This window comes from Sciurus carolinensis, chromosome 7 (assembly GCF_902686445.1).
Source record: "Sciurus carolinensis chromosome 7, mSciCar1.2, whole genome shotgun sequence".
Lineage (NCBI taxonomy): Eukaryota > Metazoa > Chordata > Mammalia > Rodentia > Sciuridae > Sciurus > Sciurus carolinensis.
In genome coordinates, this window is record NC_062219.1 from 153,386,999 (window position 1) to 153,411,830 (window position 24,832).

The 24,832-nt window shown below is 49.9% G+C and overlaps 1 protein-coding gene across 1 annotated transcript in view; it reads right to left on the reverse strand.

Annotated features, from left to right (window-relative positions):
• The window catches only part of Kiaa0319 (KIAA0319 ortholog), a 52,961-nt gene extending 40,108 nt beyond the window's left edge, over positions 1 to 12,853 (reverse strand). Inside the window, 3 exon segments of the mRNA XM_047559294.1 lie at positions 8,621 to 8,966; positions 8,968 to 9,236; positions 12,787 to 12,853. Of these exon segments, the coding sequence (XP_047415250.1) occupies positions 8,621 to 8,966; positions 8,968 to 9,236; positions 12,787 to 12,853 (682 nt within the window).
• Positions 12,854 to 24,832: the final 11,979 nt, after the last annotated feature.

Below are 24,832 nucleotides of genomic sequence, written 5' to 3' on the forward strand. Positions count from 1 at the left end.
GAGCCCCGTACAATAGCTCCGAGACCCAGAGACCCGCCACATACCTCCTCCTCCGGACAGCGGCCCGGTTTCCGCGCAGTCACTAGGAGTTCAAGCAACTCACTTCGCGTCTCCTCCTCCTGCCAACCGCCTGTAACCCTAGGCAGTCACTCCGAGTCCAAGTGACCCACCTGTTCCTCCTCCTCCTCGGGGTAGCCCCCCGGGTGTTCAGGAGCGGTCGCTTTGAGTCCAAACAACTCACCACTCGCCTCCTCCTCTGGCAACCGCCTGTGGCTCTGATGCAGTCACTCCTAGACCAAGCAACCCGCTGCGCTTCTCCTCTTCCTTCGGGCAGCCCCCCGGTGTTCGGAAGCGGTCGTTCTGAGTCCAAACAACTCGCCACGCAGCTCCTCCTCTGGCAACCACCTGTAGCTCTGATGCAGTCACTCCTAGACCAAGCAACCCGCTGCGCTTCTCCTCTTCCTCCCAGCAACTCCCCGTGTTCAGAAGCGATTACTCTGAGTCTAAACAGCTCACCACGCAGCTCCTCCTCAGGCAGCCGCCCGGAGCCCCAGTGGTTGCTCCGAGTCCAAGCGCTGTGCTGAGCCACCTCCTCTACGATGATCCCAGTTGTCCGTGTTTACCGCTCCAGCGGGGGGAGGGGCGTCTCACTGAGCAACTCTACTTCACAAAGTTCCCTGCGTTCTGGGGCTACCGCCCCATCCGGGACGCCTCCCCAATGGGAGAGACTCACCCGGCGGCTTTGAGTTGGTCCCAAGTCTCTCACTATCTCCTCTTTTGAATCCTTTGTCCTGGAGCAATGTGAAATGCAGCCGCCCTCTAGTCTGCCATCTTGAAATCCCCGTAATCCACGTTTTCATGTGTCAAAATGTGATGTGGAGGAAAACAGTGAAAATAAAATCTGAGCACTCTCTAGAGGTCTCAGCCACTGAGACGCTGGAGGGACCAGTGGCCCATGCAGGCCCCTGCTGGCCCTCACCCCAGGCCCCGGGGGCCCCGAGCCACCCGAGGTCTGGAGCACCCTCAGTTCCTCCCTCCCGTCACTCTCACCGTCCAGCTCCTTGCTCCCCAGACGGGGAGACCGAGCCCAGAGAGTAGAACAGGCTGCACTGGGCCCCATGGACAATTAGCCAGTGCTCCACTGGGTCACCAGGTCTAATTGAATATATTTATTTCTATATACCAGATTGCTCCAAAGGCTTTGGAAGAATCACTTAGTCCTCCTAACCTTACATGGTAGTGCGATGCCACAGGTCTCTGAAGGCCTCTGAATAAAGATCCTGCAGACAGCCCGGCCTTGGCCCAGCGTCACTGTGACCGTGCAGACATGGAAGGTCGCAGGTGGGCTACAGTCATCCTGTGTTGTAGGCCCTTTAGAAATACAGGTGTTTACTTCCGACCTTTGTGTCCAACCAAACATTCTCCTGACTAATAAACTAATAAACTTCTCAGAATGGTTTTACAGACCTCTAGCCTCCACCAACGCTAAACTACTCCTAGATAATATCTGGAACCTGTAAGAAAGACTGTAACAAGGACTTCCAGGCTGCTTTTGCTAGCCCTGACTCTCTTTGGGCCTGCAGATGTGTGCAGATGCCTGATGGGTCACTCAAAGCAGGATGAAAACTCAGCATCTCTCCTTCCATTTTAGGGAGAGGAATACTGGGATGGAACCCAGAGCACCCTAGCTGTGAGCCACATCCCCAGCCCTTTTTATGTTTGATTTAGACAGGATCTTTCTGAATTACAGAGCCTGGTCTTGAACTTGGAACCCTCCTGTCTCAGCCTTCCAAGTAGCTGGGATTACAGGTGGGTGCCCATGCCTGGATCTTAACCCACTTTGAATCTGTCCCTTTTGCTTTGAATCCTTCTCTCCTACAGTCACCTTGGATTCCACAACAACAGGTCAAATGAATAAACATCTTCCACTGATCAGGCAACAACCACCCTCTCCCCACCAACCCTGGGATAAGGATCAACCAGAACAGTTTTGTAACAGGGGTCACTTTATGCTTTGAGTTAACCCTTGCTGCTCTGCCACTGTGACTTAATTTTAAAATGGACGTGTTTCTTTCTCTTCCTCTCTTCCAGCTCCTTCCTAATCTCTTCCCCTCCCTAATCTCAGGGGTAACAGGATTACCTTTCCCATGCTAGGCAGATTTATCTGTCCCTGAGCACACACCCACCATAGGAAGTAATCCAGACTTTGGAGATGGCACCAGAAGATGTCAGAAATGACTATCTCCCAAATTAACACGTGAATTACAACTCCAAAGAGAACACATGAAATGCAGCCTTTGAGTTACCTCTTTAAAAGCCCCCTGTTCCCCAGCTGGGCAGAGTCACAGCCTCTGGGACAGGAGCCCCCTGTGCTTCTCCTTGCCTGCAAAGCAATAAAATTCCTCTCTCCTTTTTCTCAAAACCCTGTGCTCATTACTGAATTGGCACTGGGGACAAGGACCGAGCTCTCGGCTGGAGAGCGGCTGCCTCATGCTCCCGTCAGTGTTTGCTGCACATGTGGATTCATGATTTTCTTTGCACTTTGGCTATGAAAGCTAACCTCTCCCATGGAGGAGCATGTCATTCAGGGCGAGCCAAGTCTGTGCTCCTGGGTCATGGCCACTAATATTGGACTCAAAATAAACTGTTTTCTTATTTCCGGAGGGCAGAGTTGTCCTTTTCTGTGGACAGGACTATTAGAGCCCATGGATCCTATAAGCCAGCGTGCTTTTCCACACTCCGTGGCTTCTCTTCCACCGTTATCCTTTGCTTGACTGAAGTTCAGGTTCAAAGTAAATAAAAAAGGTAAAGAGGTGTCAAGAAACAAATATCAAAGTTGCGTAGCTGGCTCAGGGCACTGAAATGGAGTCAGGCGGGCCTTGCTAGTCAGATCTAACACACGCCTGCCTTGAACCTTGGCGGGGCCGCAGCCCCTGTGTCCGCGTCCGTGCCGTCCACCTCTGAAACATGAGCACTGCTGACCCTGGACCAGAGCCCGCCCTCCCCGCTACCAGAGACTGAGACCACACCACCACTTTCTTACAGGACTGCTTGCCTTCTGCCAGCACCAACCAATTCCTGACCAGCCCTGACGTAATGACCAGGCCCCTCTTGTGGTTTAAAACTTGAAATACAGCCTCCATCTTAAAACCCTGGAACACATCCTCAAGACCGCGTGGATCTGCATTTTCTCAGGTTGCAATCCTAATTAGCCCCATATAAATGTAGTCTTCTTTGTTCTCGACTAGGTTGATTTTATTCTTGCTCAACAGACCATAATCCTCAAAATCCATCAGAAAAGCTCAGGAAACACCACACTTAGTCTTCCATGTTCTGAAACTTCTTTATTAGACAATCTAATAAAAGCTTTTTCTGAGGCCTCTGCAACACCTGGCCCATGATTGCTTCCTCCTTTCTGGGATGGAGGAAGAACGTGCCACCCCAAACATGACGGCAGGAGACTCATTGACACTGTTTTGTCTTTTGTAAGACCAGAGTTCAGGGACTCCAAAATGGCAGAGGCTGGGCACCAGAAGGGTGCCACGGGAGGACGGGAGAGGAATCGCCTCCCTCTACATTAAGTCCATCACCATGACAACTCCCGCCACAGGTTCAGTATTTTAAAATGACCAAGTGGGTAAGGTGGGCAGTGTTGCTGCCCACAGCAACAATCCCGGGGGAATTTATCAGAGGCGGACTGGGAATGAACTACTTTTGCTTGCTTGCTTGGTCGCTAGTTTATAGAGGAAGAGAGGCTTGTTTAGAGGAAGAGAGGCTTGCTTGCTTTTAGAGAGGCTACGCTTTCAGAGACCTGCTGCTTCTTAGAGGTGCGTCCTAGAGGTGCGGCCTGCGTACTGCATCCTTCATTCTGCGATCTCTCTTCCAGGTAAAGAGAATGTCTTATATATATTAAGGCAGCCAATCAGCTTAGGATTAAGTAGCACGATTGGAGCACGCGCCATGGTACTAATCAAGAAAAAATGAGGAACATCTGTTGACCACCAGCGCAGAAGAGACATTAACCAATCAGGCAAAAGGTCATGAGAGATCACGCCGTGTTAACGCTAATTATGCACTGCCTCTTGGCCCAACGCCAGTCACCATCTTAGGGCTACTTAAACATGTCTCTACAGGGCAGTATTCTAATTAGGTTTCCAAAAGTAACCAAATGGGATCGTTTCCTAATCAGGTATCATAAGGTAACCGAGGGGCGCAGACAGTAAGGTCTTGGATCAGGTCAGCACAGGGAAGAGGGCCTCGCAGCCCAGTATACAGAACCCTAATTTCCAGGGTCAGGGCCTCGAGTGCCTCTCTGCTATGCAGCGCTACTTCCACCTCCATGGTCAGCAGACCTGTGCTTGGCCGGCTACTTGTGTATGTCTAGCTCAATTCTTTGTTCGAGATGCCAAGGATCTGATCCCCAACTGGACACCCTGAAATAACATTTTGGCATAAGGATTACTTTGAGCTGATTCCCTTGAGAAACAGCACACCCAGGAGAAGCTCTGGAACAGTAGACATGACCCTTGTGTAAGGGGCCATTTTTATCTACATAGGAAATTTCTGTCTATAAGGGTGCCTCCCTTTCCAACCAGGAGCAGGCTGGCCTAACCACAAGGCTCCTGTCCAGGAAACACCACACTTAGTCTTCCATGTTCTGAAACTTCTTTATTAGACAATCTAATAAAGGCTTTTTCTGAGGCCTCTGCAACACCTGGCCCATGATTGCTTCCTCCTTTCTGGGACTATGGAGGAAGAATGTGCCACCCCAAAGGGTGTCTCCCTTTCCACGGAGAGCCTCAGTGTACACAGTGAGCCTAACCCTGTCACTGCTTTTCCGTCACCTTCCGCCATTACCCCCCACCTCATTTCTTTGTTTTAGATGCTACCTATGTAGGCCACGCCATCACCTGAAGTTACTCATTTGCCTGGGTCTCTTCCTCCTATAAAGTCATTCCTTGGAGCATCCACAGGGCATTGGTCCCAGGACCTCATGGATACCAAAATCTGAGGTTGCACCAATCCTCAGAGTAAATGGCAAGTGATTTGCATACAACCCATGCACCTCCTTCTAGATTACTTATAATGCCTATTACAATGTAAATGCTATAAAAAAGGTGTTACATTCATGTAATAATAAGGAACAAAGTCTGTGCTACAAAGGTGATTTCTTTCCAAATATTTTCAATCATGGTTGGTTGAATCTGCAGGGGCAGAACCTGAAGATATGGAGGACTGACTGGGTATGAGATAAATGTATCAATAAACTTCTATTTGTTCTTTTGTTATTTGTTTTTGGTTCTGGATTCCCAGCTTCGGACTTGGAAGTGGGGGACGCTCTCTGCCCTGGAGAACTTGCTTCCCTTGCCTCCCTCATCCAGAGCTTTCCATTTCCTACCTCTCTGGCCCTCCTGCAGTGATGTCCAGTCTCTGCTCCGCTGGCCCCGCACTCTCCCTGGATGACCTCACAGCCCCATGTCTGCACAGTCACTCCACAGACTCCTCCCCACCCCGGCCCCACAGTTGTCCAATCTAAGTTCCATGTGTTCCCATTTAGAGTCCTTTATAAAACCCTTGATAAAACCCTTCATCCTGACATCCAGTCACTCATCAGATCTAGATCCTTCTCTGCATGCCTGCAACCCACTCCCTACGGATCTTCTCACCTCTGGTTAATTTGGGGAGTACTGGGGATGGAACCAAGGGGTGTTTATCACTAGGTCACCCTGTCATCCTTTTCTTTCTTTTTTTAATACAGGGTCTCACTAAGTTGTCAAGGCTGGCCTTGAACTTGCAATCCCTCATTCTCCTGAGTCTCTGGGATTACAGGTGTGTGTCCCCAACCATAGTATATTCTTAATATGAATCAGTCGTTTTGTTTTCCTGCTTAAAACCACTCAGGTATTCTTTATGCCTGTCCAATAAGCGCCAATTTCATAGCACAGAATACACCGTGTTCCAAAGTCTGGCCTTGCCTGCCAGCCTGGGCTCGTCTCCTGCCGTTCCTTTTCCACTCACATGGTTGGCTCGAGACACACGCACCTCTCTGCTGTTCGTCCACGATGTCACATCAGCTCTTGTCCTTCCTTTTTTCTTGCACAGCAATGAATGAGATGGTGGACGGTGGTGTTGAGAGGCCTTAGCGGCTGCCTCAGACTAAAAGTCCCTCTGGCCTTGTTTCCACTCCCAGTGGAGGGACGGGCTTTCTGCAAAGTCCTCTTTTCTACCTGATTGGGTCGGCCAAACTGGAACACAACTGCATGTCTTCTTAGAACCAAAATCTCATGAACCAGATGTGATTAAACTCATACCACAGGAAGAAGACTTGAGAAGGACAGATGAGGGACCCTTGTCCCAGGTTCCACCCATCTCTATTAGCAGAGGTGACTGAGGTTAAGGACCTTCCTTTGATTCTGCCCTGTTATGGTATCAGAGAAGCTAACTTCCCCTGAAGAATAAACAAGATCCTGTTTTCCATAAGATTGCCCAACCATCCCAAGGAGCATCTGCAGAGACCCAAATCTGACCTAGAGTAAGCAAGCAAGGGAAAGTCCCCGTGTAAGACCTCATACATATTACTTGCATCTCATGAATCCAGTGTCAAGCCGGGAATAAGCATTTGGCACATGCGCAGTATGCATAACGGGCAAGGCACAGCAGTCTGTCAATCACTCCTTGCTTAGCATAAGCCACTCCTGGCAAAGCGCCCGCCAAAGGTGGAAAACCCAGAAGTGCTTGTAAGCCCAGACCCCCTCTGATTCTGCACAGACCCCTTTGTCCTGTTCCTACTGTGCTCCCCCAGTGCGTGCTCCCCCAGTAAACGCTCTTAAGGCTTCTCTTTGTCTTGGTGAATTCTTCTCACTGCCCACACACTGGCCATCACCCAAAATCGCATCACAGGACTAAAACTCAAACATCGCATCTGGAGCCCACATTTCCATGCCCTGTTCCCATGAAAAGGGCACTGAAGCCTCAGTCATTTGGCCTTTATTTCAGTCTCATATTTTGTGTATGACTTCTGTTTCTCCATGTTAATAAGTTTTTTTGTTCTTTTTCCTGTTAATCTATTGTAGGCTTCATTTCATAGACCAGCACTATTGAGACTTGCGGGGGAAAGTCCAAACTCCCTGCAGTGGAAGTGCTGAGCTCGGTCCCTGGCTCCTGCAAGCGCTCAGGAAGTTCCACCATCACTACTGACCCTACAAGTGCTGCTCTCTTGACTTGAACAACAGACCAAACCCTGTTGTGCACTCGATCCCAGAGCGACCTCCTCCAGAAAGACTGCTCCGGCAGCCTCTCCGCGGGGACATATTATATCGAGCCCAACTACACACCCGGCCGCCTCCTCTTTTGCACTACAGGGCCCCGGGGGAGATCACAGTGTCCATCCGCCTCCTCTCCTGGACTGCCGGGCCCCGGGGGAGAGATCACAGTGTCCATCCGCCTCCTCCCCTGCACTGCAGGGCCCCGGGGGAGATCAGTGTCCATCCGCCTCCTCTCCTGGACTGCCGGGCCCCGGGGGAGAGATCACAGTGTCCGTCCGCCTCCTCTCCTGGACTGCAGGGCCCCGGGGGAGATCAGTGTCCATCCGCCTCCTCCCCTGCACTGCAGGGCCCCGGGGGAGATCAGTGTCCATCCGCCTCCTCTCCTGCACTGCAGGGCCCCGGGGGAGAGATCACAGTGTCCGTCCGCCTCCTCCCCTGCACTGCAGGGCCCCGGGGGAGATCAGTGTCCATCCGCCTCCTCTCCTGGACTGCAGGACCCCGGGGGAGAGATCACAGTGTCCGTCCGCCTCCTCCCCTGCACTGCAGGGCCCTGGGGGAGAGATCACAGTGTCCATCCGCCTCCTCTTTTGCACTACAGGGCCCCGGGGGAGATCACAGTGTCCATCCGCCTCCTCCCCTGCACTGCAGGGCCCCGGGGGAGATCAGTGTCCATCCGCCTCCTCTCCTGCACTGCAGGGCCCCGGGGGAGAGATCACAGTGTCCACCCGCCTCCTCTCCTGGACTGCAGGGCCCCGGGGGAGATCAGTGTCCATCCGCCTCCTCTCCTGGACTGCAGGGCCCCGGGGGAGATCACAGTGTCCACCCGCCTCCTCTCCTGCACTGCAGGGCCCCGGGGGAGATCACAGTGTCTTGCTGGCCCTTTACTGCCAGTACACGGCAGGTAGTCAACGCCCAGCCTGACGAAAGGGGTAAACTTTGAAACGGTACTGCTGGACTCTAGGGCGTGTGTTCCCTCAGTGCTTTCCTCATAATTTTAGAAGTTACCTGTCCTGGGAGCAGCGGGAGGTGGCTCAGAAGGCGTGGGCCCAGGGGCACAGCAGCCACGGGGAGGGTTGGGATAGGGTGACTGCGGGAACCCAGCTCTTCTCCGGGCGGGTGGGCCCAACTCGGGCTGGCGGGAGGGTTCTGGGGGGGCACTGGAACCCACGAGATCATTAACAATATAGCCATGAGAACAGTGAGCCCTTCAAGCGGCACACGCCACCAGCGTTCTTTTCCATCTCTTCTGGAAGCACCGCGAAGGCACGAGGGCCTGTTCTCTGAACAGCTGGGAGACGGCACCTCTCCTGGCCCCGCAGCCGCCGCGGGCGAGAAGCCCGTGCCTGGCCCCGCACCTCGCCCGGAGGCGGCAGCGTGGCGGCCTCGCTGCTGTCGGGGCTGCGCCCGGGGCGCTCGGGTCGCTCGGGTCGCTCTCCGCAGCCTCTGGGCTGTGGCCATCGACGCCGGGCTGCAGGCTCCAGGTCGTGGGCGCAGCGCTCTCGCCCGGGCCCTGCTTGGGGCCGGACTGCAGGAGGCTGGGCTCCGGCTCCCTGGGTCCTCGGAGGGCGCGGCCATCCCTGCCTCGCCCGGGTCTTGGCCGGGAAGGGGCAAGTACTCCCTGGCGTCCTCAGGCGGGTTCCCCCAGGGCCCCGAGGCGGCAGCCCTGCTGGGCATCCTCTCCCCGTAGTCCAGAGGCCGGGCCTCCGTGCGGGCCTCCGTGCGGGCCTGAGCAGAGCACGAGGTACAACCTGCCAGGGCCCATCTTCTGGGGCGCACAGCTCTCCTCCTGCGGGCAGCTCACCAGGAAGCAGCGACCCTCAAGCCACCAGGCCAGGTCGCAGCTGGACAGGTTGCAGCACGCGGCCATGCAGGCCCCTGCCAAGAAGGCGAAGGCGTGAGGCACTGGCACGATTCTGATGGTTTCCAGGTGGGCGAGAAGGACGGCGGCCAGTCGGGCCTCCCCTGGCTGCACTGCTGACAGGCGCCATCTCAAAGAAGCAGTCTGCAGTGAGGAAGGGCCCTGCAGGGATGCCTCTCTAGGACTCTTCAGCCCTGCCAGTCTGGAGCCAATGAACTATCCCCACCTGCTGTAGAAAGACCTTTGTCACAGTCCCCGCTTCAGGCTGGCTACCGTCCACCCGGATCATCTTCCGCGCACCCACCATCCACCCCGCCTTCCATCGTCCATCCACACTCTCCACCTGTCCACACACCATAGTCTGCCATGGCTTCATGACTCACAGCTGTTCACTTAACAGACATGGTCTTCTCCATGTGCATATCGTTTTACATCATTCACAGTGCTTAACTCCTCACATAAAATTAAGTTACCCAGGTTTACTTCTGGGAACAGCATCACACCTTTGGGGTTTTGGTTGCTGTTGGTAATTAAGTTTTCCTTTTTTTTTAATCTCACAGGTTCTTCTGATGACAGATAAGTCGACAGAGAAATATCCAAGATTAAGAAAAGGTTGTTCTCAGTACCTATCTAGAACCAAGTAGTCCTAACCAGACTCTAAATAATGAACCAGGACTGTTTTCAGGCACTAACTACAGCAGGCTACGTCTCTACTGAAGTGTGGTCTACTATTGAAGCCAGAATTAAGGACAGGTAGTTAGTGTGGAAATAGGGGATCGGGCCAGTTCGAGGAAATGAAGCCATGAAGCCATCTGCCTCTGGAAGTTGGAGACTGCCCCTGGAAGAATGGAATGTCAAGGATCTCCGGAGCCCATTGATTACCAAATTTACCTGCCTTTATCAAGGACTGCAAGCATGGAGCTGCTAATTAATGTCCCCTGGACCCTTATCTGCCTGAATCACTTTGGCCCTCCCCCTGCTGTGGCTTCTCACTTAATGCAAAACCAGGCCTAGTCATGTAGGCAGGAAGGAGAGATAAGGGGGGAGAGAACTGGAGAACAAAAGAGACTTTAACCTATAAAAGATATAGGGTGTGCTCACTTCTGGGGACTTTAGAACATCAGCCATGATCCCCTTCTTCCTGCCCGGAGAAGTCTGTATTATTACCTTTTAATAAAACCTGCTTGATATGCTTGCCTTGGTTGCTTCTCTAGTGCTCAATCTTCAACATTAGAAGGAGCAGAACTCGTCACTGGTAAACGGCGGTATCACTATGACTCATTCCCACCAACTCCATGGTCAGACCAGCTTTTAGGATCTTCTATAGTAAGGTGTCATCTCCTGAAGTTTAAGGGCAAAATCACTGTTATATTCTTGTTTGTTTGGTATTTTACAAAAGAATCAGTCCATGACAGATTGGACACAAAAACAAACTGGCCTTCACCACATATAATTTCAAAAGCACTGTATTAAAATTTTGCTGCAGAACTTAAAATAACAAGGGATTTCTCTGCTAGTTAGTGCTCATCACTGATAATTCTTTTAATAAGTGGTTTTTTTTTTTTCATATGAGGGAATGTTAGAGGTTGTTCTAACTGGAAATATGTGAAAATGGCTGTACATAGCCTAGGAGTCATTTTTATGTTTCCCTGTATATACCTTAAATTTTAAAATAACACAAAGCCAAACATTGACTCTATGAAAATACTATTTAGTCCCATTTGTTTATTTATTGGCCTTGGAGATGGAACCCAGAGCTGTACCACTGAGCTACACCCCCATCCCTGTTTAGTTCAATTTATAAGAATTAGATATCCTAGACATGCATCTTTTACAGTGAATAAGATAGCAGCACATTAAACTGAAGTCGCATTTTCTCAAATGCAATTCTATTATTTAAAAATCATCCAAATAGTTTTTTCCTTTCATTTTCTAGAGAAGAGTTTCATCTGAGATAGTGAGAAAGTAGTAATATACTCCAGCTGAACATAACAAAATAGCATCTCTCATCAAGATCAAAGATGATGAGGGTTGTAGAATATATAGAGAGAATCTCCCACTCCCACTCCACTCTCAAAAACACTGTTTGTTTTTGCAGTGCTGGGGATCGAACCCAAGGCCTTGTGCTTACAAGGCAAGCACGCTACCGACTGAGCTATCTCCCCAGCCCAAAAACACTGTGTTTTTGCATCTCCGACTGGCGGTTAAGTGAAGACCCAAGCCAGACATTTATTTCACACGTGAATGCCATGATATGCTTTCATCCCCTTGAAAAACAGTTGGGTCATCTCCTTTGGACAAAACGAATCAGAGAAAGATCATGTTCATTTCTGGCCTTGGCCCCCAGAAAGCTCAAGAGTCAACTTTTAAAATTGTCATAGGAACCACTGCGTAGGGCAAGGCTGTGATGTTATAAGGGGCGAGGAGACCCTCCCGTGGAGGAAGTCTTCAGCTCAATCTTAGCCATTTCCCTTGGGCTGGAGGGGGCCTGGGCAAACCTCTGGGGCAGACCATTCCTGTTCTGCAAAACCTAGGCCGAGACATTAGGGCTAAATAAGGTGGCTAAAGGAAGGTGGCTCCCGACAACCAAATCCTTCTTTTGTCCAGGTTCCATATCACCTCACCATCTCTACCGTGCACTCTAGAAAGTTCTTAAATAACTGCCAAACTCCTGGAACCAAGGAACTGTCAATATGTATATGTTTTGAAATCCTGATCCCATCCATGAACATTGTAGACGCTTGACTGTGGACAAATCAACAGCCTTTAACAAAGGCGAATTGCAAATAACATTATTGGGGCTCAACCAGCTTAGGAATTGAATCTGTGAACCAATGGAAAGCACCTCGAAAGAAACGGATGTCTAACCATCGACGATATCATCTGGCATATTGGCGACAGTGTTCAGAGCACACTGAGCATGAGGTAAAGGCCATTTTGTCCTGCATACTAGCCTGACAAGGAGGGGATGAGGGTGTGAACCCAAGAGCACGCTGGGCAGAACTTCCTGAACTGGTCCTGGCGTCATCTAAAGAGGTGCTTCCCAAAACTTGGGTGCTTCTGAACCGTGGCCAGGAGCTAGCTGGAGACTCAGATCCCTGGACCATGCCCTAGGAGTCTGGACTGAGAGTGCGCTCCAAGGACGAGGTCTCTCAGCCTCTCCTCACCAGGCCTCACTCCCTTTGACGAACTCTGTAATGAACAGTTTTTCCAGTGTATGTCCACCCTCAACCCCCGTGCCGTCTCCCTGGCTCGGCTGGAGTCATCCATTATAAGCAAGTTAAGTATAATAAGAAAATAAAGATCTATGAGAAAATAGAGTCGGATGCTTTCAGAAATATATATGATGCAAGTCCTGTAATTATGCAAATACAATTTTTTCCTAAGATATATGAAATGTGATTTTATTTTCCCATCAAATAGTCATAAGAATCGAAAATTTAAATCCTGGTTTCTAGAAAACCAGGGATGTTGGCTGGTAGAATGTGTGCCTGGCATGCCCAAGAGAAAGAAATTCCTTCAGAAAACCACTCACACACGAGATCTGCCTTTTATGCAAAGGACAAATCTCCTGAAAGCAAACACAGCACCCTGGTGTTGGCTGGACCTGAGTCAGTTCAGCCAAGGCTCCGGTCTGACAAGCTCCCAGCCCTGGTTTCCTACCTGCCAGGGTCACCAGCAGGGTCACCAGCAGCAGCAGTGAAGTCAGGGCAGCTGCAGGGGATGCCATTCTGCCGCTCGCAGTGGGTGACGGTGGCCTTCAGAGACAGTTAGTTCTCCTACGGCCAGAGTTGGCCTCTAGGTCTTCAAAGGGAAAACAGAAAGAGACAGGAAGGAAGAACAGAGTGGGTAAGTGTGAAAGCATGCACAATCACTCCTCCCTTGTCACGTCAGTGGGAAAGCTGTCTTGTCCACCTCACGGTCACCTTCCAGGCAGACCTCCATTCGGAGAAGTTGGTTCAAAGAGCAAGTACCATTCCGAGAAGAGGCAAAGAGGGCATGCTAGCTTGTCTGGAAGGGCTGTGGAAATAAGCAGAGCTGCCAAGTGCAAGGAGCAAAGCAAAGGACTCGCAGCAAAGGACTCGACCACCATCACCGGTGCTTGGCACAGACTCAAAGGCAGGCAGAGAGTGGAGGCCATATAGCCCATATCGTAGAGTGCCTGCCTCTCATGCTGGAGGCCCGGGTTCGAGTCCCCAGCACTCTGTGATTGTGGAAATTACAAACAAAGGCAGGCAGAGGAGCGGGAAAGCTCTGCGGTGGGAAAGAGGAACAGCTTCAGGTGTGCGCTGCCTGGCAGCTGCTGCTGTCACACGCAGAGCGAGATTCAGCTACTCAGAAGCGTGGCCTCCTCGGTGCCGGGCAGGGAACATAGGTGGCTTTCTCAGGTTGGTCCTAAATTGGAAGAGGATATAAAACTCAGGGAAGCTGTGAGTCACTGGTGGAGTCCTGAGCTGCCAGCATTACTAGAGATCGCCATCTTGCTGATAGGAGGCCAGTGGCAGCTTGTTGGGCTGATCGCTGCAGGTCGTGGCTTAAAGTCCCACTTTATATATGGTCTGGCGTTATCCCCTTGGACATCCAGTATCTCAAAGCCCAAACCTGTGAGATGACGGCACTGCTGTATTTCCTCGGTTCTAGCAGAAAACACTTTCTCACTTTGCTACCTCTGACCTCGGGATGTCTTGCTATTGCTGTCGGGCTGTGACTGTGTGTGAACCCCAACCACGCAGAACTGCTGTCTGAGGCGTACAAGAACGTCCCCAAAACAACACGAAGGGACTGGAGATGTTGCTCGGTACAAGTTCTTAGCGAGTTCACCAGCCCGGGTTCCGTTCCCAGCCGCAGCAACAACGGAGGCAGAGTACTCCTAAACAACGCCGTGTCCTCCCAAGGCCCTGCTGCCACACAAGCAGCGCCGTGTGGACCGCCACAGAAACGGAGGTGGGACAGAAGAAATGAGGGATGGGCAGGAAGGACAAAGTGCAAAAAAGGCAGGAAACACAGTTTCAATGTGAAGTTCTGCCTGCCTTCCCAGCCTGTCCCCAAGTCAGTTCTTCCCAGGCCTGTCCCTCTCTGTAAACCTTAGAGTCAGTGGAAATTCACCCACTTACACAAATCACCTTGTGCACAGGTAATAAAGATTAAGCAAAGGGAGGATTTTTAAAGAAAACCGTCATCTAGGGTACTTCCAGTGTCACCTGCACTGACTGGTGCCTAGGAAGGCTTGCGTGAGAAAGGAGGGCCTCCAAGGAATGCGAGAGCAGAGAAAACGCAGTCGGCGTGGCTGGCCACGACCCTTATCTCCAGCCTCCTGGGGGAGGATTTGGACGCATGACCCTGCCCGCAAAGCAGAGGAGCGATCTCGCGGAACCAACCAGGCAGCCCCCGCGGTGGGCGAGGAGAGGCCCTCTGTGAGTCCCGCCTGCCGCTGCCCAGGACTGAGTGATAAAATGTCCACACCACTCCACTGAGTCCTGCAGGTGCTTCTTTGGGATGGGCAGACCGTATGCTGGGCCAGTCGCAGCCCTGGGGATGAACACGTACCGATCAGATAAGGAGCCTGAGAACAGAGGAGCGCCATCAGCCTCTGTGACCACCAGACCGAGGCCAGCCCCAGGCACCTTCATACCCTGGGCCCTGTCCAGTGTCCTTTAAAAGAAGAACCTGAGACTCCCAAGCGTCTGTCACTCTGGACAGGCCCAGACTCTCCCTCGAAGGTGTATTTCTGTTTTCCTAAATGAATCTCTGTCTCCGAGGCATTCCTAGATTCATTTCCCTGACACTTGTTCAGAACTACACTCGTTATGATTTGAGGTCCCCCCTGTGGAACTCCTTGGACTTCCTCCAGTGACAAAATCAGTAAATGAATTGACAAGCTGTTTGGCAGAAATTAAGAATGTGTGTGTGTGTGTATATACACACACACACACACATAAATATATATATATATATATATATATATATATTTTTTTTTTTTTTTCTATGAAGTGGAGTCTGGGCACATTTTCCAGGTGGACCTCAAACTCCTGAGCTCAAGCAATCCTCCTGCGTGCACCTCCTTAGCAGCCAGGACCACAGGTGCGTACCACTGTGCCTACCTGGGAATACATACGGTACATTCTGGGGATTGAACCAGGGGTGCCGTGCTTCACCGCTGAGTTAGAGCCTCAGTCCTTTTCAATTTTTGAGACAGGGTTGCTAAGTCACTGAGACTGGCCTTGAACTTGCCATCCTTCCGTCTCAGCCCCCAAGTTGCTGGGATTAAGACGTGTGCCTATACCCAGCTAGGAATATTTTAATTTATGTCATTTATATCTCCTTTTCACATGTGCACAAAAATGATTTATGATAAAAACGTTTCTAAATATACCCTCCTATAATCTCTTGATATATGTAAATATCCTAAAGAAAAAGATAGCAGTGTGTCCTGGTCGGACAGTGTCTTTTTTTTTCCTTAAGCTATTTCTTCTCCTTCACCTTCTTTTTTGGGGTAGAAGGTGTGAACCCAGGGTGCTTGGCCACTGTCGACACCCCAGCCTTTCATTTCCGTTTTGAGGTGGGTCTGGCTAAGCACCAGATGCCGCGCTCTTTCCGCCTGGCTCTGTTCTCAGCGAGATCTCCACCGCCCATATGATAACTATCTCCAGTGAAGGGATCTTCCCAGTGCAGGGGGTCCGGAGTGCATTCCCTGGACTGCTAGGGACTCCGGGTCCTTGCTAGGCTCTCAGAATGAAAGGCACAAGCTCCCGAGATCTAGAGAGAAGTTTCCAGATGCGTCGTCTGGACCCTGCTGTGAGGTGCAGGGTGGTGCTGATGTAAACCAGGTTCTGGTTCTGGCTCACCGGGTCTCACCCCACTCACCCTCCAGCCCCCTCCAGCCCCAGGTGTGCACCGTCAGAGGACAAGTCTCCTTGCCCGATTCCAGAAACACCACGTACACTTGAGAACTCTGAGGTGCACTGCTGGAGGAAAAGCGGTGGGCGGAGAGTCGGGAGGAGCCGGGAGCAGGGAGGCGCCAGGCCTGGCCAGGTGCTCACCACTCCCGCTTGCGCAGCCTCTGGAAGAGGGTGTTCAGAGCTGCTGCAGCTTGCTTCTGAGTTTTCACAAGAAGCAAAGCAGAGCATGTCCCCCTGGGGACAGTCTGGCCACTGACCACAGGGAGTGCAGCTGCCCAACTAGGGCCACTGCTGCCCAGGGCCTGAGGAACAGAGGGGTTCTGTGGGGCTTTGCTTCCGGAGCTGAGCCAGGCAAGAGGAAGGGGAGAGCCTAGGTGACCTCAGGTCTGCTGGGGAGGTGGTCCCACACTGCTCTGTGAGGGCGGCTCCAAGAAGGTAAAGCAAGAGCGTGAACAGTGAGGTTCATGCCTGAAGACCCCCCGGAAGAGCTGCCGGCAGCACAGCTGGCCACCAACAGCCTCCCTTCCTTCCAGAGAGATGGGAAGGGGACAGAAGGGGAGCTCAGCCATTACCCACTCCTAACCAAGACAGGGAGCCCCAGCTGGGCTGCAGATCAGACCCACACGCTGAGCAGGCGCTCCCCCCGCCCCCGCCCCCGAGCTGCACGCCAGCCCAGGAACTCCGCAGCCCAAGGAGGCACACAGCATGGCAAACGGACTCTGGCCGCATCTCCAGTGCCACAGCCTGTGAGGGACGCCCTGGGCCGGCGACCAGCTCCAGGACCACCCTGCACCTGCAGAGCAGCCTGCTCCGCCACCTCCTGCAAGCTTCCAGGCTCAGCAGCGGAAGCACTTCCACTCGGGACCAGATCCGAGGCTCCTTTACTTGGTGCACCAGCTCAAGCCAACATGGCTGTGGACTTGCTCTTAGCAGAGGGCACGGGACTACCTGCTGCGGACAGTCCCTTCACCAGGCTGGCAGCTCCTAATTAAGTATTCCCAAGCAGCCAGCAGACAGGAATTTAAACGTCCCAACACAGAGGAGTGAGGTGACGGGTGAGCCCGTTACCCTGATCCCGTCGTTACACATTGTATCCATTTATCAAAATGTCATACCCTATCCCATGAATATGCACAATTGTTATGTGTGGTTTAAATATAAAAACATACATTTTTAAAAAGCTCTTTATTTGTAAACTAATAGTTTACAAATTTTGCTTTTTTTTCCCCCAGTGGCACTGGGGATGGAACCAGGGCCTCCTGCAGGCTAAGCAAGCGCTCTACCCCTGAGCAGCACCCTCGGCCCCAGTTCTGCGTCTTAGATACATAGTTAGTACCTACGAGTAAATCAGACTTGGACGCAGGTCATCTGGCGTGGTCTGCTCATGACCTCTCTCCCTGAAGTGGGAGTCCTGTCATTATTCCCTTTGACCCTAGACGCCAAGTCTGGAGCTTGCCCCTAGCACCCGACCCTCCGAGGGCTCTGGAGACTCTGCCAGCAAAGCCACCTCACACCTGACCTAGAAGGCCTCCCTGCTCATGCCCCCGGGCCTGTTCTCAGAGAGCAGCTCTCCCGCTCCTCGCCCCGCCCATCACCCTGTAGTTCTTTGTCTTCCATAAAAGAGAAAAAATTTCAAAGAAATCACGTAGAAAGCCTGCCTTGCTTTTTGATAATTTCGATCAAAGGTTAATCTGAATCGGTGGTAAACAGGGCTTCCAGGATCAGTCTAGCTCCGAGGGTCCCTGTCCCTGCCCCTGTGTGCCTTCTGCAGAGTCCACCACGCGAAGGAAAGGAGCGAGGGAAATGCCGAGGGGAGACTCGGGAGGTTAGGGAATACGTTTTACTTTTCTTTTCCTCTCTCCATCTTATCTGAATTTTCTAGTTTTCTTATAAACCAAATGCATTTTTTCCTTTGTATATTAAAATATGATTTTCTTACTTAGGGAGGGTTTAGATATTCTCACAAGATCATTCTGACAGAACAGTTTTTTCAAAAAATTACTAAGCCTCGGGGGTATAGCTCAGTGAGATGTGTGAGGCCTAGGTTCAATTTTGGCACCAAATTTTTTTAAATAAAAATAATAATAAATTTTTAAAACTGCCAAAAGATATGTGAAGCAGAACTTTCTGGCTGATCTGCTCCTAACCTCACGCCCTCTGAGCTCCCTGCCTGGCACTGCCCCTGGGCCACTAAGGCAGCCCCATCCCAAACTCCTTCCCTTCCTTTGGGCGGGGGTGGGACCTCACTGACTCAGAGCTGCGGTGGGGCTCAGGGGTGGGGTCAGAGGATGAAAGAGAGGCAGCAGGAGGGGGTGCACCCAGAGGTGGGGTCAGAGATGCCCCCAGCACAGAGAGGGGAGGAAGGGTCTCCCGGGGCAGGATGCGGAAAGAGGCTCCAGGACGAGGCGAGGCGACTCCCCAGTGATGACATGCAATGATTTGGGGCACTAGGGTACCCAGCTGAAAGGCTGTTTCCCGACCTCCACCCCTCCCTGCAACTCAGAGTGACTCTCATTTACGCTCCAGGCAAAGAGATTCCGAAGGATGCTGGCAGGATTCCTGAGAAAAGCTTTTTGCTCTTCTTTTATTTCATTCATCCTGCCTCTGAGAACAGGATGCAAGGGCTAGCGCCCAGTGGCCATCTTGGACTATGCAGAGCCCGTGAGAATGAAGCCTGGGACCTGGGACTCCGCACCGGGGACTGCCCACCAGCCCGACTGCCCACCCATGCATTTGCTTAAGGTTGCAATGTACTGTATCTCATTTAAATCACAGTTCGTCTTGAACTTTCTAAGGTGCCCGGCCTTTTTAGCTAAGGGACACGACAGGGGCCTCACCTGTATTGCCAGGGTGTGCACAGGCTGCTCCTGCAGACGTCCCTGTTCCGATTCACACCAGGGCTCGAGTCCCTGCGGGTCTCTCTGTTGTTTTTTTTGCTTTTTAGTCTGTGGGTTGTAAACTTCTTGGGGTCAAGTAAGGTCACAGCAGACACATACTGGGGGTAACAGTTGCTTTACGGAAGTTTTGAACACTTTAAGCCCAAACTTGGTGACATCCTGCTGAATTTTTTTAAAGTAGCCATTTATAAGATAGAAAGCGTGTGCCTCCTTAATTATTATCGGTGAGTGGGTATTTTCTCTCCTACTAAATTGCAGACCTCCTGAGGAAAGGGATCAACTAAAAGACATGGTGATGTATTTTCACTTCTAGTTTATATTTTTTCATCTATTAATATGAGAAATTTTAGTTTTTTTTAAATAAAGTTAATATTTAATCCAAGTATGCATTTTTTTTTATTTTGATACTAGGAATTTAACCAGGGCAATTTGCTCTAAGCTGCATCCCAGCTCTTTTTAAGTTTCTATTTTGGGACAGGGTCTCCCTAAAGTGCTTAGGACCTCACCAAGTTGGTGACACCGGCCTTGAACTTTTGATCTTTCTATTTTGGCCTCCAAACCGCTGGGATTACAGGTTGGAATTACAGGTGTAAGCCACCATGCCTGGCCCAAGTATGCATTTTAAATAAAAATGTTTCTTTGGAACTGCAAATTGGTGCAACCAATATGGAGATTCCTACGAAAGCTTGGAAAGGAACCATCATTTGACCCAGCTATACTACTCCTCAGTTTACACCCAAAGCACTTAAAATCAGCATACTACAGTGATGCAGCCACATCAATGTTTATAGCAGCTTAATTCACAATAGCTAAACTATGGAACCAACCTAGATGCCCTTCAGCAGATGAATGGATAAAGAAAATGTGGTATATATACACAATGGAATATTATTCAACCTTAAAGAATGAAATGATGGCATCTGCCAGTAAATGGGTGGAGCTGGAGAATATCATGCTAAGTGAAATAAGCCAATCCCAAAAAACTAAAGGCCGGATGTTTTCTCTGATATGTGGATGCTAATTCACAATAAGGAGAGGGATGGCTAGGGAAGAACAGAGTTACTTTAGATTAGGTAGAGGGAGTGAAGGGAAGGGAGGGATATGAAGGTAAGGATAGTAGAGTGAATTATTACCCTATGTGTATATAGGACTACACAACCAGTGTGATTCTACATCATGTACTACCAGGAGAATGAGAAATTATATTCCATTTCATTTAGTATGATCTGTCAGAGTTCATTCTACTGTCATGTATAACTAATTAGAACAAATTTTTTAAAAAAGATAAATGTAAAAAAAAAGAAAAAATTAATGTTCAATAAATCATGGTTATTTAATGCTGTTTGCATCTGACAGTTTTAATTTAGCATTATATTGTGAATATTTCCCCATGCCACCAACTAGTCTTTTAAAATAAGGTTGGCAAATTATAAACTGCCACATAGCAATAAACCACACAAATGTGCCTTTAAAAAAACCATTTTTTAAAAATACAAAAGATTTCAAAATTGTGGCGTGCAAATTTGACTTTGCAATCCCCAACTATACCTAAACACCCATTTTAAATCTTGAGGAGCAAACAATTTTATGAGGGGCTGGGTTTGTGGCTCAATGGTAGAGCACTCGCCTAGCATGCGTGAGGCCCTGGGTTCAATCCTCAGCACCATATATATATATATATATATATATATATATATATATATATATATATATAAAACAGACTAGATTGTATCCAGTTTCTCTTAAATTCTTCCAGTTGGAAGGCCGGGTGAGGTGGTATACAACTGTAATTCCAGTGGCTCCGGAGGCTGCGGCAGGAGGATTGAATTCAAAGCCAGCCCCAGGTAGGAATGGGAAAGACAGTGGGAGTGAATCGGGCGTCACTTTTCCGTGTTCATATGTGAACACACTACTAGTGTGACTCCACACCTTGTTCAACCACAGGAATGGGAAGTCGTACTGTGTGTACGCATGGTATGTCAAAATGCATCCTACTGCCATGTATGACTAAAAGAACAAATTAAAAACAAAACAAAAGCCAGCCTCAGCAACTGAGCGAGGCCCTAAGCGATTCAGCGAGACCTGTCTTTAAATAAAATACAAAAAGGGGCTGGGATGTGGCTCAGTGGTCAGGTGCCCCTGGGTTCAATTCCTGGTTCAAAAAAACAAAAGGAAACAAACAAATAAACAACCAGTTGGAAACTATAATGGGAGAAAACAGCAGGAGAAAGGGAACACAGAGGGCACAGCAGAATGTTACAAGAGTAACAGGCAAGACTGGAGATGCAAGAGTGAGTTCAATGAGGGTCTGCATATCTACACGGAGGCGGCTTTAAAATGCTTCTGAGAAGCATAAAGAAACCTAAATGGAGAAAACTGTGAACAAATAGGTTCAAAATCAGAAAAATGCCAGTTTTTTTCTGAATTAACCTATAAATTTCTACATTTGCAGTAAAAATGAGGTTGGCAAATTTGTATTTGGGGGAAAAGGAGACAAGGCAACTGATTTTAAAGTTCACAAGGGAAAATGAATAGAAAGGAAGGGCAAGAAATATTTGAAGGGGAAGAGGATTGAGGGGAAATAGAACTACCCCCCACACTCTTACAGGGTGCTGGGAGAAGCCAGGTGCAGGGCGCACACCTGTAATTCCAGCAGCTCAGAGGCTGAGGCAGGAGGATCAAGAGTTCAAGCCAGCCTCAGCAACTCAGGGAGGCCTTAAGCAACTCAGCGAGAACCTGTGTCTAAATAAAATACAAAATAGGGCTGGGATGTGGTTCAATGGTCGAGCGTCCCCAGGTTCAATCCCTGGCACCCAAAACAACAACAGCAGCAAAGGCACCGTGAGAAAACGAGGGGCTGATTTTTGGGTGGGTGGGACAGTTCTCCCTGCCACCCTGCAGCCATCAGGAAGCAGATGCAGAAGAGCCACATCGACCCCCATGCACGCCAGGTGCAGAAATCAACTCGATATGGAGCCAAGAGCCAGGTGCAGGTAACTGAAGCCAGAAGAAGAAAATGTGTGTACATCCTCACGATCTTGCACTGGGTACAGGTCCCCGTGCCCACAGGGGTGCAGCCCAGCACCCTGCAGATAGCAAACCCATGGACACGCAAGTCCTTTATGTGAAATGGTGTAGTGTTTGCATATAACACACACACATCTGCCCACACACTTCGCCTCTACATTACTGATGAGACCTAATACGAGGGAGACGCAGGCTATAGTCATATATATGCTGAATTATTTAGGGAACAGTGACCAGAAAAGAACTCTGCACAGTTCAGTGCAGCTGCAATCCTTTTTTTCTCACATATTTTCAATATTTTTGGTTGAATCTGCAGATGTGGAATCTGAGCATATGGAGGGTCCACCACACTCACCACTTATGGAAAAAGAAATGGAGTGGAAAACATGTAAGTATGAATTTTCTTGAAAATGCATAAAATATCTCAGAATACACACAAAACCATTAACCTCTCTCATGACAAGGAGAGAGAGAGAGAGAGAGCTCAGAGAAGAGGCCTAAAGAGAGAGTCTTTTATACCTTGTGACTAATGTGAATGTCTTTAAGAGTTCTAAGATAAATAAATGGACTATTCCAGCCATTACATTTGGTTGCAGGAGGCTTAGAACTTCCTGTGCTAAGAGCTTTGAGTAGATAACACCAGAGATCATGGGAAGGGCGGGGGTTACTGCAGGAAGGGAACCCTCTGTACTGAACAGTGGGGCTGGGGGATGAACAGGGTGGGCTGATTTACCAGATAAAGCACAGGATTCCCCATTACATGTGAATGCCAGACAATAACGAAGATGCTTTCTAGTATGCACTATTGGGGACATTCACAGTGTGTATCTGGCCTGGCAACCCGGGTACAGGGAAACTTCCGCGCTACAGCTACTGTGGAATCACAGCAGGGCGTGTCTCCCAGAAGTTCTGCAGGCACACCCTGCATCCCCAGAGACTGAAGAAATACGTTCAGTGGAGCCATGAGCGACTTGTTCACAACAGAACAATTGGGCCTGCAATCACTCAGGCGAAAGAAGGGGCTGAGGTGAAGAAAGACCTAGAAAACAAACCACTCAGGAAAAAAGGCTCTTTGATGTTCATATTTTTGAGTGGATAATTTTTATTTCAAAGAGATGGTACTGCCATGCTGTTCGGACATGAAATATGTTTCAGAGCCAGCTAACGGCTGTCATTGCAGCTGGAACTGTGTATAAAAAAAACTCTGTACATGACGGGCGGGAGCCAGCAGGGCCGGAACCTGAAGAGCGTCTTGACGCTGCCTTGTTCCTGGGAAGGTCTGCTCAGCTCCTCTGTGGAGAGGGGAAGGATACATTACTCACAGTCTTCTCTTCCCACTGCACTGCCATTGAGCTCATTTTGTTCCCCTAGTACTGGGGAATAGAATCCAGGGGAGCTTTACTACTGAGCTATAACCTGGCCCTTTTTATTCATTTTGAGACAGGGTCTCACTATATTGCCTAGGTTGGCCTCAAATATATGATCCTCCTGGCTAAGCCTCCTGAGTTGCTGGGGTGATAGGTGTGCATCAGTTTATTTTGAGTATTTTGAGTTCTTTAAAAACTAAATCAATTCACATTATACATCTGTTTTGCCTTAATTATTTTTTATTTGCATGCATAGTAAATGTCATATGTACATGTAGCATTATGAAAAATACTGAAAGATTGGGTTGTGGTTGCTCATGTGTAAAACGATGCAAGAAAGTTTAGAGGTGAAAGGATTGGGTTAGGAGAGCCTTACCTAACAGCGTCTAATCCACTGCTAGTGATTAACTGGTAACTAGGCAGGTGGCGTGTGGCTGGAAGAGATGGTGGATGGGCTGCCCTGAGGGCGTCTGTTTTGTCAGGGGAGGGCAGTGCTGGCTCTTGCTCGCCCCCCACCCTCTCTCCTTGCTGGCACTGTGTACTGAGCTGCTTTCCTCCTCCACACCCCTCCACCATGCAGTTCTGCCTCACCCAGGGCCCAGAGCGATGGAGCCAGCTGCTGTGGACTGAGACCTCTAGAATCGCGTGCCAAATAAACTTCCCCTCTTCTGCAGTTGGCCTTGTCAGGTCTTTTGGTCACAGCAGTGAAAAAGCTGACTAAAACAGATTGGAAACAACCCAGACAGGAGACTGAGCCTACAAATGACAATGACGTTAGGTTGATGCATGTACACATTGGTCTCCGAAATCTTTGGAAATTAAGTGAAAAAGGCAAGTGATGTTGGTGACCAAGGAGAAGTAAAGCTCTGGTCCTGCTCAACATGCCTCTGGCCCTCTGTGCCACTGAGAAGGTGTGGTGGACCTGAGGACCTGGTGGCCCAAGCACCGGCTGCTGGGAGCAGGGCAGAGGCCAGCGGTGCACTGCCCCAGAGAGGCCCAGCCCACTGGTGTGTAGCACCATGGCAGTCAGGACAGAGCCAATGAGGAGAGACTAGCCTCCAGGGCTAACCAATAGCATCGGCACCTCCAAAACCTGATCAGCATAAGCTTGGACCAATAGCATTGGTGCCTCCAAAATCTGATTAGCATAAGCTTGGACCAATAGCATTGGTGCCTCCAAAATCTGATTAGCATAAGCTTGGACCAATAGCACTGATGCCTTTCCAAGACCTGATTAGCATAAATTTGGACTGATAGTGTAAACACAAGGACTGTATAAACCCCTAAACTAGCACACTCTAACTACAACTTGCTGTCAGTTTTGGGAGTTGTGTTTTTCTTTGCACTTTAATAAATTGTACTTTTACACCCACTATTTCTTCTGTGGATCTTGTTCTTTGAATCCCAGAGATGAGAACCCAGCAGAAGTTGGTGGTGAGCTGCTTCAACATGGGAGGACACAGCCACCAAGAGCTGCCATGCACTGCTGGGTAGTAATGGAGACAACCTGGCTTTGTGG